Below are 16,133 nucleotides of genomic sequence, written 5' to 3' on the forward strand. Positions count from 1 at the left end.
AAATCCTTGTGGAAAGTGTCAAGGGAGACCACATATTGCGAGCATTCAGCCTGGAGCACGTACTAAGAATTCAGTCACTGGGGCTGGCGTTGTGACACAGAGGATTAAGTTGCCACTTGCCATAGTGGCATCCCAAATTAGAGTGCTGGTTTGAGTGCTGGCTGCTCCATGTCCAATCCAGATCTCTGCTGATTCACCTGAGAAAGCAGTGGAAGATGGCCCAAATGCCGCCACCCGCATGGGAGACTCTGGTGGAGTTCCTGGCTCCTGGCCTTGGCCTGGTCCATCCCTGGCCATTGTGGCCATTTGAAAAGTGAACCAGAAGATGGAAGATCTCTGTATCTCCCTCTCTGTTTCAAATAAATAAAATAAATCTTTAAAAAAAAAAAAAAGAGTTCCGTCATTTCTGCTTCTTAATATTTTGGGATATATTCCTACAAATCAAACCAGGTAATTCCCTTCACCCCAAATCAAATTAAACTCACAAAGAAACTGTGTCCATGTTTTCAAGTTTTATTATGAGAATACATAGAATCAACTTTTCCATGGATCCGCAACAGCAGAGAAACAATGGTGGACCATCCCCATAGGGGACACATGTCCTTTGACAAAACAGACATAGATAGTGGAAGACCACCAAATACCATAGTACAGCACATAATATAGATTAAATTAAGAGGCGGGCCGGGGACTCCCTAGAGGAGCCATGAACAGGAAGCAGGTGCGTCTCACTGAGAAGCGTCCTGGCTCAGGTGCACTGCCCTGAAGACTTCCAGCCTGGAGCGGCTCAGTTCAGTTCCAAGTCATCCACGTACTCCTGGACCCAGGACTCGCTAGGGTTGGCACAGACTTGCCTGCCCTTTTTGGTCTGGAATCTGTAGAATAAGGAGTAGACAGGTGAGAATCCCATGGGCCCCTCGAGGACACTTGCTGCTAGCCCTCACCTAGCAGTTGGCTTGGCCCTCTGCTTGACCATGGTTCTTGTTGGGCAGCTGTAATGATGGGATCCTTCCTGGGTGGGTGCTAAGACCAGATTCCATGGAACGCCCACCCACTGGCTTTAACTGTGACCCCGGGGGATGCCCTGATTAGAACGGATGGGTTTGAATCCATATGGATGTATCTCTCCATTCCCTACCATCCTGAGCAATGACTCTCCCACACGCAAGAGACGGCTCATGTCTCAGTGACCAGTTTGCCTCTCCCTGGTTTCCTGACCTCTGGATCACTTCCTTCCCAAGAACCCCCTTCTTGTCCTACGGCTCCCACGCAGCCAACTTCAGGACTCACAGAGTGACCTCATGACCTAAGTCCTCACTGCTGTCGGGGCAGACTTGAGCCCTGAGAACTGCTCAAACCCCCTGCCCCTTCTGGAATGGTCCGGGGGTGATACTCACACCACAGCTGGCTGGGAGCAGAGGCTGCTGGTCTCGTAGTAATCTATCACGAAGTGACGAGGAAGCTTCCGCAGGGTGTACGAGAAACAGCAGGAGGTGGGGGGGTCCGAGCCCACTGGAAGGAGAGGCCAGCATGAGGTCTAACTCTATGAAGTTGTAAATGCTCCCTGAGCATCCCTGGGGGGCCCCAAGTGTGAGCCCCCAAGTCCATTCCCCTCACCCTGATGGGAGCCTCAGTCTGAATAAAGGACAAGAAAGAATTCTAGAAGACTGGAACTGGAACTCAGAACACACTGCACTCTCGTCACAGCATGGGGGAGACAGGCAGAGAGGGACAGGGACTTGCTTCAGGGGAAGGCTCATTGCACTAGCCCGACTTCTAGCCCACACTTCCCCTCCTCTGCTGCTAATTCTTAAGGCAACAGGAACCTGAATATTGCTGAACGCCTAGCAGATGCTACACCCAGCAGCAGGCTTCTTGAGACTCCTCTCCCCGGATCCCACTGTCAAGCCAGCCCCAGCAAGGAAAGTGGGCTCTGCCTACAGTTGAATCCCAAAAGAGGCAGCTGAGGGGCAGACTTACTTGGCGCAGAGAGCGCAGGAGGGCAGAGGGCGGCCACCAGCAGGGCGACAGAGAGGACGGTCACGCCGAGCTTCATGGTCTGGCTGGAGGAGGGCCTTTCTCAGGGCAGAGGCTGCAGAGCCCAGGAGCTTCAGAAGCTGGCCGCGTTCTGTGCTGCTACCGAGGCGGGAGTCCCTCTTTATAGGAACTCTGAGGCCAAGAAGTGCGATGGTGGCACGGGAGGATGAGTGGAATTTCCACGGCAGACATGATGTCATGGTGCCGATGAGGAAACTGGAACTAACCGAGAGTGAGGAGCTCCTTGCAGCTTCTTGCCACCAGCGAGATGTCATCACGGAGGAAGAGGAGGGAGGCGGAGGGGAGAAGTGGGCTGTACCTCAGGGGGAAGTGGTACACCAAAGGCAGTGGCCAGACTGGGGACAGAGATGCAGCCGGAAAGGAAGGATGACACGTTCACACCTTCTAGAAGGACTTGTAGACAAGAACCATGCTGCTCTCGGCAGTTGGCACCTCCAAGGCACTGGAGGTTTCATTTTATTCTTTCCAGGTCGGCCTTAAGCCTGGCCCCAGGAAGGAGGAGGAGACAGGACTCCCACGTCCCATTGCTGTGCCTTCTGCTGGGCTGGGTGGCGCTAGTGCCTTACAGTTCCCTTCAGCATTAATGTCCCAGCCTTGGATGCACAGAGGACCCAGCACAGCGACTCAGGAACATTCTAGCTCCTTGTTGAACATTTCTCACGTGCCAGGTGCTGAACAAGACGCCTCACACACACTCTATCTAACCCTGCCCTAGCCCTGAGCGGGACTGTGGGGATGCCAGAGCAGGTCACTGATGTGAGCTCAAGGCAGTGAGCGGCGGCGCCAAGATCTGAACTGAGACTCAAGTCCATTCTCTTCCCATGCTGTGGTCTGCAGAACGTCAGAGCACGAGCACAGAGAAAACACTGACCGCAAAGGCACATTGTACTAGGACTTCCTTCAGGAAGGAAAGGGTGTGGGTTACTCTGTCCTACAACAAGCCTCAATGGAAAAGAAATGAAGGTTTCAAGGTACTTTCTTGGGCAAGAAGAGAGCAGGAGAAAGAAATCAGTAGGAGGGGTGAACATTGTGGTGCCGTGGGTTAAGCCACCTCTTGGGACACCTGCATCCGATACGAGGGTGCCTGCTTTAAGTCCTGGCTGCTCCACTTCCAATCCAGCTTCCTGCTAATGCACCTGGGAAACAGCAGTGATGGCTCAAGTGCTTGGGTTCCTGCCACCCACGTGGGAGACTGGGATTGGAGCTCCTAGCTTTGACCTGACTCAACCCCAGCTGTTGCAGGCATTTGGGGAGGGAACCAATGGATGGATGATCTCTCTCTCTCTCTCTGTCTTTCTCTCTCTCTCTCTCCCCCTCCCCCTCCCTCTCTCCCTCATCTCTCTCTTTCAAATAAATAAACAAACCTTTAAGAAGGAGAAAGTAAGGAAAGAAAGAATAGAGAGAGAAAGAAAGAGGGGCCGGCACCATGGTTTACTTTGTTAATCCTCCACCAGTGCCAGCATCCCATATGGGCGCCAGGTTCTAGTCCTGGTTGCCCCTCTTCCAGTCAGCTCTCTGCTGTGGCCCAGGAGGGCAGTGGAGATGGCCCAAGTGCTTGGGCCCTGTATCCACATGGGAGACCAGGAAGAAGCACCTGGCTCCTGGCTTCGGATCGGTGCAGCGCCGGCTATAGCGGCCATTTGGGGGGTGAACCAACGGAAGGAAGACCTCTGTCTCTTTTTCTCTCACTGTCTGTAACTCTACCTGTCAAATAAATAAATAAAATCTTTTAAAAAAAGAGAGAGAAAAAGAAATAGGTAAGAATCAAGTTTGGAAGATCCACATAAAAGACTCCTCTACTATAAAAATGGGATTGGATACCTAGCAATGAGTTTATCCAGGTTATGGACAAAGTGAGTCATTGAAGCATGTGGCGTGTCCCAGCCTTGTGTTCACCAGAACCCCCGCCCAGCTCTAATGCCTCACGTATGCCCGAACCTCTCACAGTCTCCCCCGGTTCATGTGGTTTTGTCTTCATGCATCAGGAGCCTAGCCTTCAGGGAAAGAGGCTGTCTCACATCCCCTGGATTCGCACAAACTCCCTTGTACACCGCACTGTCATTCAAGTTGATTTGCTAGTCATCTGCTGTGTATCAAGGCAGACAGAGCTGAATGAAGGCCCAGTTCTACCCTCAGGGAGTTGTCGGTCTGGTGATGGTGTTGATGGTGGCAGAAGTAACCATCTGCAAGGTGGGATAAAGTCAGCGACACATTAGGGGTAGAAACCAAGAATCTGGGAGCCTAGGGATGGGCAGGATCATCTCCCAGCTGTAGAGAAATAGTTCCAGGAACGTCTTAGTCCCACTGTGTGTGCCCCTTGATCCGCGCTGGGATTATGAAGGTATCTGCCCTGGGGCATCAGGAAAACGATGGTAGGCAAGGACGGGTGATGAGTCTGGAAGGTAGGAATCTTAACCTCAATAGAGGACCCTCAGAGAAGAACAAGAAAGAATTCTTGAAAATCAGAACTGGATCGAGCCTCAGAACACATCTCATTCCTCTCTGAAATATTTCCTATTTCCTGTGGGGAAACCGGGGCACAGAGAGGGCTGTTAGAGGCAGAGCCCATACAACAAGCAGTCCGACTTCCAGCCCAAGCTTTCCCTCTACCAGTTGCTGATTCTTATTTGTGAATGTCTGCTACACACATGGGACCACTCTGATGTTAATCGCATCTCTAAGAAGAGACTACAGAACTCCTGAGATCCAGATGGTCCGTTTGGACATCCTGTTCTTGCCTGAGAGTGTCCAGGTTCACGAGTGCTGGGGACACCACTGAGTACTGGGGCCAAGAGCTCTTGCCTCTAGGTTGTGGAGCGCCTGGACTGAGAGAATTACTTGAGGGCAAATATGGGGACTGGAAAGCCAAGATGAACTGGCCTTTGTGATCATCTTGTCAAGATCATAAGCCAAGAGGAAGCAAAGCCCGTGGTTTTGTCAATACGGAGGAGAGACTGGATAGTGGATGAAAGAGACGAGGACACAACTGCCCAGCGTGCAGAGTTCAGGCAGGAGCCTGCAGGACAGCAGCCGCTGAGGCAGCTCTGTACCGTCTGCTGCACCCTGGGCACTGAGCAAGGAGGCCCACACCGCTCAAAGCGGAAATGGGCCTTAGTCATGGGCCACAGCCTGCTCTCGGGCCGTCAAGGGTAGACAGCAGTGACTTTAGGGGGTGCTAAATTCCAGAGAGAATGGTGAAGTCCCACCAGTGTTCGGTGAGTTCAGAAACCTCTCAGTATTCCTTAGGAAGTATCTTCCTTCAAATTGTACCTCCATACTTGCTGCCAGCCTCCTTCCATGCAGGTCACAGGGAATGTGCCAGCCAGAGAATTCAGAAGGGGCAGGAGTTTGGCACAGTGGTCACCTAGACACTTGGGATGCCCACGTTCCACATCAGAGCACCTGGATCAAGTCCTAGCTCTGCTTTGGATCCGGCTTCCTGCTAATGTGCTCCCTGGGAGGCAGCAGTGATGGCTCAAGTGACTGGGTCCCTGTCACCCATGTAGGAGACCTGGACTGAGTTCCAGTCTCCTGGCTTTGGCTTGGTCCAGCCCTGACTGTGGCAGGCACTTGGGACGTGAACCAGCAGACAGAAGATATCTTTCTCTCCATCTCCCCTGCCTCCATTTCAAATAAATAATTTAAAAAAGAACCCAGTAAAGCTTTATTGAGCACCTACTGTGTGACAGGTACTGTGTCGCATGTTGAGGGTGTGTGCACTTTAGATGGTGGCAGTGAAGCATCAAAGTCTTCCAAAAATTGTGAGGAAATGAATTGAAAAATTTATATTCATATGCATGGTTACTATATAAAATTTAGAAAATGCAGGAAGCTGTAATGAGAAAAAAAATGACCCACCTTTCTGTACCTAGTACCTTTCTGCTTAATATTCTCTCCTGAGCTAGTGTATCTTACTATGTTAACTAACATCCTTCAATGGCATTAAAACTTCAAGCATTATTCAAAAAATAACATTAATGAATACATATTGCATCACATGGATCTACCAAAATCTGCTTTTTAGTTCAGTCCAATGGGGCTTCCAACTGAGTTGAGAATTGAAGGCTGATCAGCTAGGCAAAGAAGAGTGTGGGGGTGCAGTTACTGAGGCTTCCATTAAATACGCATAAAATGTCCACTTCAAGAAGAAAGGATTTTGAGTGTTTTCACCCCAGAGAAATAATAAACAAGGGGCTGGCATTGTGGCAACACTAGCATCCCGTATTGAAGCAACAGTCTGAGCCCAGCTGCTCCACTTCTGATCTAGTTCGCCGCCAATGAGCATGGAAAGCAGTGGAGGATGGCCCACGTGTTTGGGCCCCTACACCCACGTGGCAGACCTGGATGGAGTTCCTGTCTCCTGGCTTCGGCCTGGCCCAGCCCTGCACATTGCAGTCTTTTTGAGGGGTGAACTAGTGGATGGAAAATCAATCTTTCTCTCTCTCTCTTCCTTTCCCTCTCCCTCTCCCTGTCATTTTGCCCTTTAAATAAATATTTTAATGCTAAATGTTGGAGGAGATAACTAGGCTTACCCTATTTGAATACCATTCAGTGTGACATGGATTGAAACATGCATGGCACCCATAGATATAATTTTGTGTCAATTTAAAAATAATAATTAAGAAATAAAAAGTAAAATGAACTTTTAAGAAAATAGTAATAATGATCACAGAAGCTAGCACCCAACATAGTGCTTGCTATGAGCCATGATGCTCCAGGTGCACCATAGATATGAATGTCTTCCACCTTGTCCCCCTTGACACACAAGGAGACCGAAGCAGAGAGGGAGGGAACCACCAAAGAACACACAGACGCTACACACAGATTTGGAAAGAAAACCAAGGCGATCTGGCTGGAGAAGAGGGAAATGAGCTTTGCTACACACATTTGTGAAAACCTCTCAAAGCTTTGTAATCATGCATTCTGCATGTCCTTCAATGGCAGGGTCCATGGATTTCTCCGTTTTTCTTAGAAAATGCAGGGGATCTAACAGTGGGCTTTCCCGATCTGGTCTAAATACTAATCCTCGCGTTGGTCATAAGCTGTGGCCGTGCTTCTAGTGTTTGACTCTGCCTCATGGTTTGCAAAACAGGAATTGGCTTTGCCACGTCCCCATTTCATTCATTCAAAGCAGGGCAGGGACCTGCATTTTTAAGGAACTGCAGGTGGCTCCGAGGGGCTGAGTCCTGGTTTCCAGGAAGTTGGTGGGAATGTGGCAAACCACGAGGCCCGAAGAGGCAGGCACGGCTTGGGTCACAGAGGAGAAGCGTCCACTGAATGCTGGAGGCAGCGCAGTGGTGTGAAGAGCATTGAAGTGGGATGGATCTGAGCTTTTGCAAAATCACACTGGATGCTGCATGGTGGGATCGATTCAGAGAGGCAAGACGGGGAAAACACAGGCTGGGACACTCTTATAGGTCATGGCGAGAAACACGCTGACCTCGGACGCAGGAGTGGGAACTGGGAGAGGTTGATGCGCTTAATTTCCAGGGTGGACTAGAGCTGCTGACTGAATAGATGCAGATGAGGGAGAGGCAAGGGTGCCGCCCTGGTCTCTGGGCTGAGGCTCGCAGGAAGGGCCCTTTTGGCCGGGCAGAGAATGCAGCAGGGAGAGGGAGGGGTCGGAGACTGAATCGTCTACCAGGACGTGCGCCTTGATCCACTGGCCACAGAGATGGGCAGAGCAGATGCCAGGAGAACTCAGGGGCAGGCTGCACACAGAAAGGGCTGCGCCCAGGAGACCTCGGCTCTCCGGGGGACTCCAGGATGTTGTTCCTGCCGCCATGAAAGATGGGGCCCCGCCTGCTGCCACCCAGCTGGGAGGCCCATTACCCGGGCAAAGGAAGCTAAGCCTGGGCCAGACAAGGGTGTCGTTACCCGAGAACCCTCCCACAGGGCCACTCTTGTCAAAGGACAGAGGTGATGTTGATCCTGGGGAAGTAGAGCCTCAGTGCCAGCCATGGGAAGGAAACCAGCGCAGCAGGGCCGGAACCGGGGGGGCCGGGCACATAAGGCGGCAACAAGCAGAGCAGTCCGGGGCGGCGGTGGTGGTGGTGGCAATGGCAATGGTAGATGGTTGTCCAGCCAGGCTCCTCTGCCAGACCAAGGCAGGGCTTCTGAGAGGCCATAAACAACTAAAACACATCCCAAGGCCCTTTGTGCTGCAGGGTCCATGACATTGACTGCTGGCTGCTTCCAGCCAACACCACCTAGGAGATCATGGGTAGTCCCTCCAAGGTCAAGACCTTGACACCATGGCCTTTCTTGTCCTCCCCTCCCCATTAGTATTCTTTTTTTTTTTTTTTTTTTTGACAGACAGAGTTAGACAGTGAGACAGAGACAGAGAGAAAGGTCTTCCTTTACCGTTGGTTCACCTCCCAATGGTCGCTGCAGCCGGCACACTGCAGCCTGCGCACTGCGCTGATCCGAAGCCAGGAGCCAGGTGCTTCTCCTGGTCTCCCATGCGGGTGCAGGGCCCAAGCACTTGGGCCATCCTCCACTGCCTTCCCGGGCCATAGCAGAGAGCTGGCCTGGAAGAGGGGCAACCGGGACAGAATCCGGTGCCCTGACCGGGACTAGAACCCGGTGTGCCGGCACCACAGGTGGAGGATTAGCCTATTGAGCCACAGCACCGGCCCCCATTAGTATTCTAACACCACAGGGCGACTTGAGGTGCAACACACATTGTTGGACAAATACCAAATAGTTAGTTTTTAAGCCTCACTAAGTGCCAGGCATTGTAGTTGCAGTTGGAGAAAAGCTGATAAGTAGTGTGAGACAATTCCATCTGTGTGACTCCAGGTGAGTCATTTCCCTTGGGAACACCAATTCGCCACCTAGGACATATCCCAGGCACCTGCAGTGCAACCATTCCAAGGCTCCCTTACATTATTCACCGAGTATATGCAAATCAAGCACATATTTTAGACATAAGCATGCTATTTTCCAATCCAAGTATAAGCACATGGTGGAGGGCTAGCTCCCGGTTTTGAGACTGATACCAAAAGTCTTACAAATACATAAACACTAAGATAGAATTACATATGCAATAAATCACCTCTGTTAAAATGAGCAAAATTTTAAGAAATAGAGAGTGTGTCGAGATTCATCATGTTATAACCATCATGTACTAGGATTTGGTTCAAATCAACCCACAAGACTTTGAATTTGGTTTAAAATCAACAGGACATGGTCAACGTTTTTAAAGAGAAAATGACACAGACAATTCAATTGCATAGCTAGCTAAACGCACTGGGCAAGCCCCATATTCATGGGGGCCACTACTAGAAAAGTGACTGGACCGAGTCAGCAGTTTCCACTTCCTGTTCTTATTCTCCCCTGCTCATAGAAGCCAACTCTCAACAACTGAATCACAAGTGTGAAGGGGGTTGCCCCAAAAGTGAGGTCATGCAATTTGGGGTACCCACTGAGGGATGGAGAGAAGGTGGCATCATCTGTAATGCAGACTTTTGAATAAAACAAGTGGTAGAGACTCCCTTCTTTGGAATCCACAGCAATATGGGAAGACATTTGGAAGTCAAAGTCCCAGTGAGACTGCCCTGGTCTTGCCTCTGCTTTGCCTCCCTCATGGCTCGTATCAGCCATCCTAAGGACAGGATGGAAGCCTGGGTTTGAGAAGAAGTAACTCCTCTACAGGCACCAGGGAGGGGCAGAATTCCTGCAGGGTCTTGCTTTGCTGGCATCTCATGCCCTCCACGCCCTCCAGTATCTAATAATCAACTCTCAGATTTGGCCCCAACTTAGCATCATCATCCAAATGGATACCCATAATGCTCGGTAGCTCCACAGAGCTCCTCCCTCTTCCCTCTGACCCCACAGTCATCCATCCACTGGACCCTCACCTCTCAGCCCAACCATGTATGTTCAAGTCCTGTGCAGTGTGCAAGACTCAGCCAAAGCTCCAATGCCTTCCATGCGTTCTTCCCCAGTCTCTGGTGCAAGGCTTCCCTCCTCGCGGTGTGCTGAGCTTTCATTTCTTGTCTCGGAGGATTCTCAGCACTTTCTGTGGAGTGCTGGGGTGACCTGTTCACATACTCCACCTGCCTACAGTCTGGGGACATCTAGAGGACCAAGCCATTAAAAAGAACTAAATCTACCTCTCATTATAAAATGTGGTAGATGCTTATTAATGATAAAATCATAAAACAATAAGGAACAGAACTGTTTTTTAAACTCTCAATCTAGGGACAGGCACTGTGACGTAGCTGGTAAAGCTGCCACTTGCAGTGCCGGCATCCCATATGGGCGCCAGTTCTAGTCCCGGCTGCTCCTCTTCTGATCCAGCTCCCTGCTACGGCCTGGGAAAGCAGAAGAAGATGGCCAAAGTTCTTGGGCCCCTGTACCCACATGGGAGACCTGGAAGAAACTCCTGGATCCTGGCTTTGGATTGGCTCAGCTCCGGCCATTGCAGCCATTTGGGGAGTGAACCAGCAGACAGAAGACCTCTTTCTCTCTGTCTCTACCTCTCTGTAACTCTTTCAAATAAATAAAAGGGGAAAAAAAACCTACTTCAAGTTTGGCATTACTCATGTCAGTATCATATAGGATCCTTAGACTTATTCAGAGAAATGAGACACCATGACTCCATTCTAGAAAAGACCATTGGGCAGAAACCTTAGTATATCTGCATTTTAAATAAATAAGTAAATTTATTTAACAAAAAAATTCTTTAGGGGTAGACGTTTGGCCTAGCAGTTAGGACACCCACTTACACCCACTTCCTATGTGGGAGGCCTGGGTTGGACTCCCAGCTCTGACTCCTGCTAATGCAGACCTGGGCGGCAGCAGTGATGGCTCCAACAGTTGGGTTCTTATCACCCCTATGGGAGACCTGGACTGAGTTCCTGGGGCCTGGCTTGGCTCCAGTTGTTTTGGGTATTTCTTCCTCACAAATGAATACAAATTGTTTTTGAAACTTCTCTAAACAACTGACAGCATGTACTTCACAACTCATGATTTTGTGAGTGTTTTATAACAAAGTGTGCTCATGCATCTGTGGGCTGTCCATGAAGTTGACAGTCTCACTTCAGCCTCTCTGCTTTCCATCCAGCTCCCTGCCAATGTACCTGGGAAAGCAGCAGAGGATGGCCCAAGTGCTTGGGTTCCTGCCACCTCTGTGGGAGACCTGGATGGAGTTCTGAGTTCCTGGCATCAGCCTGGCACAACCCTTGCCATTTGGGAGGGAACCAGTGGATGGAATCTCTCTCTATCTCTTTGTCTCTGTCATTCTTCCTTTCAAATACATAGATGAATGCACAAACACATCTTTAATAGTTTCACTAACTAAAAGGAGAAAAATCAGAAAAAAAAATTAATCATCCACAGACCTATCACGCAGATATAAATGCCATTAATTCTTTAGGGCATTTCTTTCCAGTGCTTTTGATTTTTTCCACACCTAGGGTTGGTATGGAAAAGCATAGTTCGTATAAATACAGTCACTTGCTACATAACGAGGTTTCTGTCCATGATGAAATAGATGATGGTCCCACAGCCTACACCACTTGATGCCATGATGGCCCTTTTAGTGTGTGCCAGCACATGCCAGGATGCCCACACCATGACAGTTTGCCTAACAACACATTCTTAGAACAGACCCCTGCCATTAAGCAATGCATGACTGTACGTGTGTGTATGTATTTGCACAACCCATCTTGTACGATTTATCTTCCTTTTTTACCACTGGTTATGAGTGTACTTACGCCACTCATTCACTTTAAGGGCTTTACTCAGTCAACCTTCCAGCTGATATAACACATTTGGCTTTACATTTCCTGATAGAGGAGAGTCTGGGTCTCTGTCTTATAGCTCTAAACGAAGCTGACTCAGAAAGCTTTGTGTTTGAAGATGTCTCCATATTTGGGTTGTTTCCACTGAACTCTTTCCTAGAAATGCTTTCTCTAGGAACATCTGTAAGCTCCTGACACGTTCACACCCACATCTCAAGTATCCCTAGATCCTCAGCTAGTGCTTAACCCAGGGTCCTCATCACTCCATGACTATTTGATGAATGGACAGGTGACTGAGAGTGAGCTCAGCTTCCTCTTCCTCCAGCCAGGGACTCCGTACTCAGGTCCCCGCCTGGGGAGAGGGGAGCCAGTGTCACTCCCCAGCTACCCCTTCCATGCGGTTAGGTCGGCTGAGGCAGCCCGGAGTTTCAGTTCTGGGGAAAGGGACAACGCGGAGCGTCCGTTCCTAACCAATTCTTCTGAGAAGCGAGCAGCTAAGAATAGCACTGGGTTGGCACATACCCCTTCTCGGGCTCACAGGGGAAACTGCCTGCCCCAAGAAGCTAGAGCAAGTCATGAGTTGAGAGCTGAGACTTACAGCCCTGAGATGCTATTCTTGGATATCCTGAACCCCTGTGGTCGCCCGAGACCCTGAGTTGTGCAACTCCCAGCGTGACAACACCACTATGCTTAAAAATTTCCCCTTCACCCCCAGATTCCATTTCCCCATCCGCCAGGACTGCCTATAAAGAGAAGGGGACATGGCTTCAGAGGGCAGAGGGACACAGGCAGCCGCAAGTACCCCAAGCCCTCTTTGTCCTGCTCACCCCCGAACCCACCTCGTCACCTGCTCGGCACCATGAAGGTCTCCGGGGCTGTCCTCGCCGTCCTCCTGTGCGCCATGGCTCTCAGCACCCAGGTCTTCTCCACACCACGTGAGTCCGTCTGCTGGGGTGGGCGTCCCCCTCTCCGGCCACGCTCAGACCACATCAAACTCTTGTGGCCTCTAAGAGAGAAAAGAGAATTTTTTTTAGAAGGGATGCAAAACATCTTGGTCTTTCTCGTCAAGACTTTTTCTTCTTAGCTTGCCCTGTCCCCAGATTTGAGAGTCGGGGTGGGACTAGGAGAGTCACGGTCCCTAGCACAGAGCGGGAGAAAATGGGCTCCTGCAAGAGGCAGGAGCCAGGCCTGGTGGCTTCCTGGTGCTATTGTTCATGCACCAGCCAGCCCTGGGTCTCCCCAGGAGCTCTGCCTGCCACTGTCCCATGACAGACCCCTCGGGCTTCTCTTCCCGAACCAAACTTCCAAGGAAAGACCGGATAAGAAAATAGATTGCTTAGATATCTGAATGGCCCAGAGAGGGGAGAATACAAAAATGAAGTCAAGACAGGGACTTTTTAGGCAAAATTGTCTTCCCCAGTGCCCTGGGCGCCCAGCCCCCACCCTGAGCAAGGCTGCTGTCCTCACCCTGGCGGGGGTTGGGGGTCAGAGGTCAGCAAACCGTGACTCAGCCTCACTCCCTCCCTTGCTCTGCAGTTGGTGCTGACACCCCGACCGCCTGCTGCTTCTCCTACACCTCCCGCCAGATTCCCTACAAATTCATAGCTGACTATTTTGAGACCAGCAGCCAGTGCTCCAAACCAGGTGTCATGTAAGTGCCAATTCCCCTGACCACCTCTGGGGAGGTAGGGGGGGTCTGCCCTGGGGCTGCCCCCTAGGGCAAGAGCCAGGCCACCGGGCCATCCCGGAAAAGCCCAGCCTTGTGGTGTGGTCTGATCTGGGAGGTAGGTGCAGAATAAGGAGCAGGGTAGGGGTGGGGAGTGGGTGGCTGCCCCAGCCAGAGGGAAGGAATGGGACGGAGGAGGAAGCAATGGCCTCTAGGGACCCCCCTGACTTAGTAAGAGATGCTGTCTAGACAGAGAGAAACAGAGGATCCCTGAGTGGCCCAGGACAGAGGGTGCGGGCCCAGCACCTGCCTGCCAGATTCCTCACCGTGGATCCTCCATCTCTCTCCACAGTTTCCTAACCAAGAGAGGCCGGCAGGTGTGCGCTGACCTCAGTAAGGCCTGGGTCCAGGGTTACATCAATGACCTGGAACTGAATCCCTGAGAGGCCGGAAGCTGCAAGGAACCCGGTGACCCTGGATGGCCCCAGAAACACCCCCACAACCTCCACAGCTACCTCTCTTATGGGCTTGCGGCTGCCGGACAGTCATACTCTGGGACCCTCTTAATTTATATATGAATTTATTTATACTATTTAATTTTTGTAATTTATTTTTGTCATGCTGTTTGTGACTGCTTAGCTCCGTGTGATCCCAGGGCCCTTCGGCCCTCGTCTGCTCCCCTTGGCTCACACTGTGACAGGCGACAGCTGAGCAGAGCCATCAGCTTGCTGTAGGCAGAGGAGGTGCTGAAGTCTCCAGCCTGACCAGCAGGCGGTGGAAGCTAATAAAGATGCTCATTGGAAAAGCAAACTGCAGTGGAGTCTGTTTTGTTTTTCTGGCAAATTAAATCACTGGTTAAGAAGCAAAAAAAAAAAAAAAAAAAAAAAAAAAGGAAGAAAGGGGGAAATTGGGAGCCCTGGGGGGTTGACCGCAGAGTCACTCCACTTTACGCCACAGGCACTGCTACGGCACGTGGAAACCATGACTGTTTCATGAGTCAAATCATAGTGCACCTGCTCTAGGAAATTGATTACTCCAATGGAGCCCATTAAGCAGAGTACTCTGTGGTGCACATGTATAATAAATCAAGCTTTCTCAATAACAAGTGCTAACATATTTTAGGCTCATAGGCTGAGTGCTTGGTACACATTGTCTACTTAATCCTAGGCATGCAATAGTGTAGAAATGTAAACCAGGGCTCAGGAAGGTTCAGCAACTTAACAGGACTGCACAGCAGGGAAAGGGTATGATTGAGCTCCCAGGTTAGACTTGTATCAACTATAGACCATGCTTTTATTTTATTTTATTTTATTTTATTTGACATGCAGAATTAGACAGAGAGAGACAGAGAGAAAGGTCTTCCTTCCATTGGTTCACCCCCGAAATGGCCGCTGCACCGATCCGAAGCCAGGAGCCAGGTGCTTCTCCTGGTCTCCCATGCGGGTGCAGGGCCCAAGCACTTGGGCCATCCTCCACTGCCTTCCCGGGCCATAGCAGAGAGCTGGCCTGGAAGAGGGGCAACCGGGACAGAATCCAGCGTCCTGATTGGGACTAGAACCCAGTGTGCCGGCGCTGCAGGTGGAGGAATAGTCTCATGAGCCACAGCGCTGGCCTAGATCATGCTTTTAACCACTGACCAAATTCTCTCCCAAAACTTGATCCACCTATCACTAAACCACAGGAAATGATTGATAAGCCATTCATGTCAGAATCTTTAAGATTGAACTTGGGAATTGATTTAAATCTTTGTTTGAAAGAGAGACAGCCACACACACATAGAGAGAGCTCTTTGATCTGCTGCCTCATTCCCCAAATGCACACAACAGTCAGGCCTGGAACTCAATCCAGGTCTCCTATGTGGGTGGCAAGGACCCAAGTACTTGAGCCATCACCTGCTGCCTCCCAGGGTGCACATTAGCAGGAAGCTGGAATTGGTAGTGGAGCTCGGACTTGAACCCAGGCCCTCTGATGGGGGTTGCAGGTATCCTAAATGGTGGCTTAACCACTACACCAAAAGCCCACCCTGGGAACTGATATTGGCCAAGTCTACCAGGTGCATGTTAATGGCTGAGACCAACTAGTCAATCAAATTCTCCACTCTTTTTCTGTGTGGTAGCAGGTATATTTTACATGGTTTCTCTAGAATTCGTGCTCCACAAAGTAAATGGCTAAGATTAGAGAAGGGAGATAAACGCAGCCTTATGTCGAGCAGGATTCTGTTTATAGATTTACTGTGAAAGGCTCAGCGATTTAGTAGATTGCCCAAGTTACAGCTACAAGAAATGAACACTGAGCAAATATAGGAGAGATTCAAAAACCATGGGTGAAAATCACACATGCATTTATTTTTATGAAGGTATTCTTCCTCTTGCCCTAACAATGACTACGACCCAACTCTGAGGCTAGAAACACGTAGTTTCTCATGGTATCAAGGTGGCCACCAGAAAATGGGACTCCACATCCCAAAAGGGTAGCACCGGCCCTGCACAGCCCCACCCACCCTCCTTGCTATCAGCAGAAGACCAGGGCAGGGGGAAACAAGGGAGCACCTAGAACAATGCGTCCTCAGCAGAGGTCACTCATTGACAAAGGAAGAGGAGTCCTTTATAGCTGGAGGCACGCTGTGGCCAGCGTTGTGGCACAGCGATTTGGTTAAGTCA

The 16,133-nt window shown here is 50.4% G+C and overlaps 2 protein-coding genes across 3 annotated transcripts in view; one reads left to right on the plus strand and one right to left on the minus strand.

Moving 5' to 3' along the window:
• Positions 1 to 508: 508 nt before the first annotated feature.
• LOC133777090 (C-C motif chemokine 4) overlaps positions 509 to 16,133 on the minus strand; it is a 140,936-nt gene continuing 125,311 nt past the window's right edge. For both annotated transcript variants that reach the window (XM_062216518.1, XM_062216519.1), the window contains 4 exons: positions 12,647 to 12,813; positions 1,981 to 2,393; positions 1,398 to 1,512; positions 509 to 875 (listed from right to left, as the gene is read on the minus strand). In XM_062216518.1, coding sequence (XP_062072502.1) covers positions 788 to 875; positions 1,398 to 1,512; positions 1,981 to 2,056 — 279 coding nt within the window. In that variant the 5' untranslated portion in view covers positions 2,057 to 2,393; positions 12,647 to 12,813 and the 3' untranslated portion in view covers positions 509 to 787. The remainder of the gene's footprint in view (positions 876 to 1,397; positions 1,513 to 1,980; positions 2,394 to 12,646; positions 12,814 to 16,133) is intronic.
• LOC133777089 (C-C motif chemokine 3-like 1) lies at positions 12,667 to 14,133 on the plus strand. Its single transcript, XM_062216517.1, has 3 exons — positions 12,667 to 12,742; positions 13,344 to 13,458; positions 13,826 to 14,133. Exons 1-3 carry the CDS (start codon positions 12,667 to 12,669, stop codon positions 13,914 to 13,916), a joined length of 282 nt encoding a protein of 93 aa, XP_062072501.1. The 3' UTR covers positions 13,917 to 14,133.

The sequence above is a fragment of the Lepus europaeus genome, chromosome 18 (assembly GCF_033115175.1).
Source record: "Lepus europaeus isolate LE1 chromosome 18, mLepTim1.pri, whole genome shotgun sequence".
NCBI classification, from domain to species: Eukaryota; Metazoa; Chordata; class Mammalia; order Lagomorpha; family Leporidae; genus Lepus; species Lepus europaeus.

Bases quoted from the DNA above. Each gene is read 5' to 3' on its own strand.
- LOC133777089 (XM_062216517.1), top strand. From the start codon at position 12,667: ATGAAGGTCTCCGGGGCTGTCCTCGCCGTCCTCCTGTGCGCCATGGCT. The intron at 12,743-13,343 runs GTGAGTCCGTCT...CTTGCTCTGCAG, and splicing joins CCAGGTCTTCTCCACACCAC to TTGGTGCTGACACCCCGACC. The intron at 13,459-13,825 runs GTAAGTGCCAAT...CTCTCTCCACAG, and splicing joins TGCTCCAAACCAGGTGTCAT to TTTCCTAACCAAGAGAGGCC.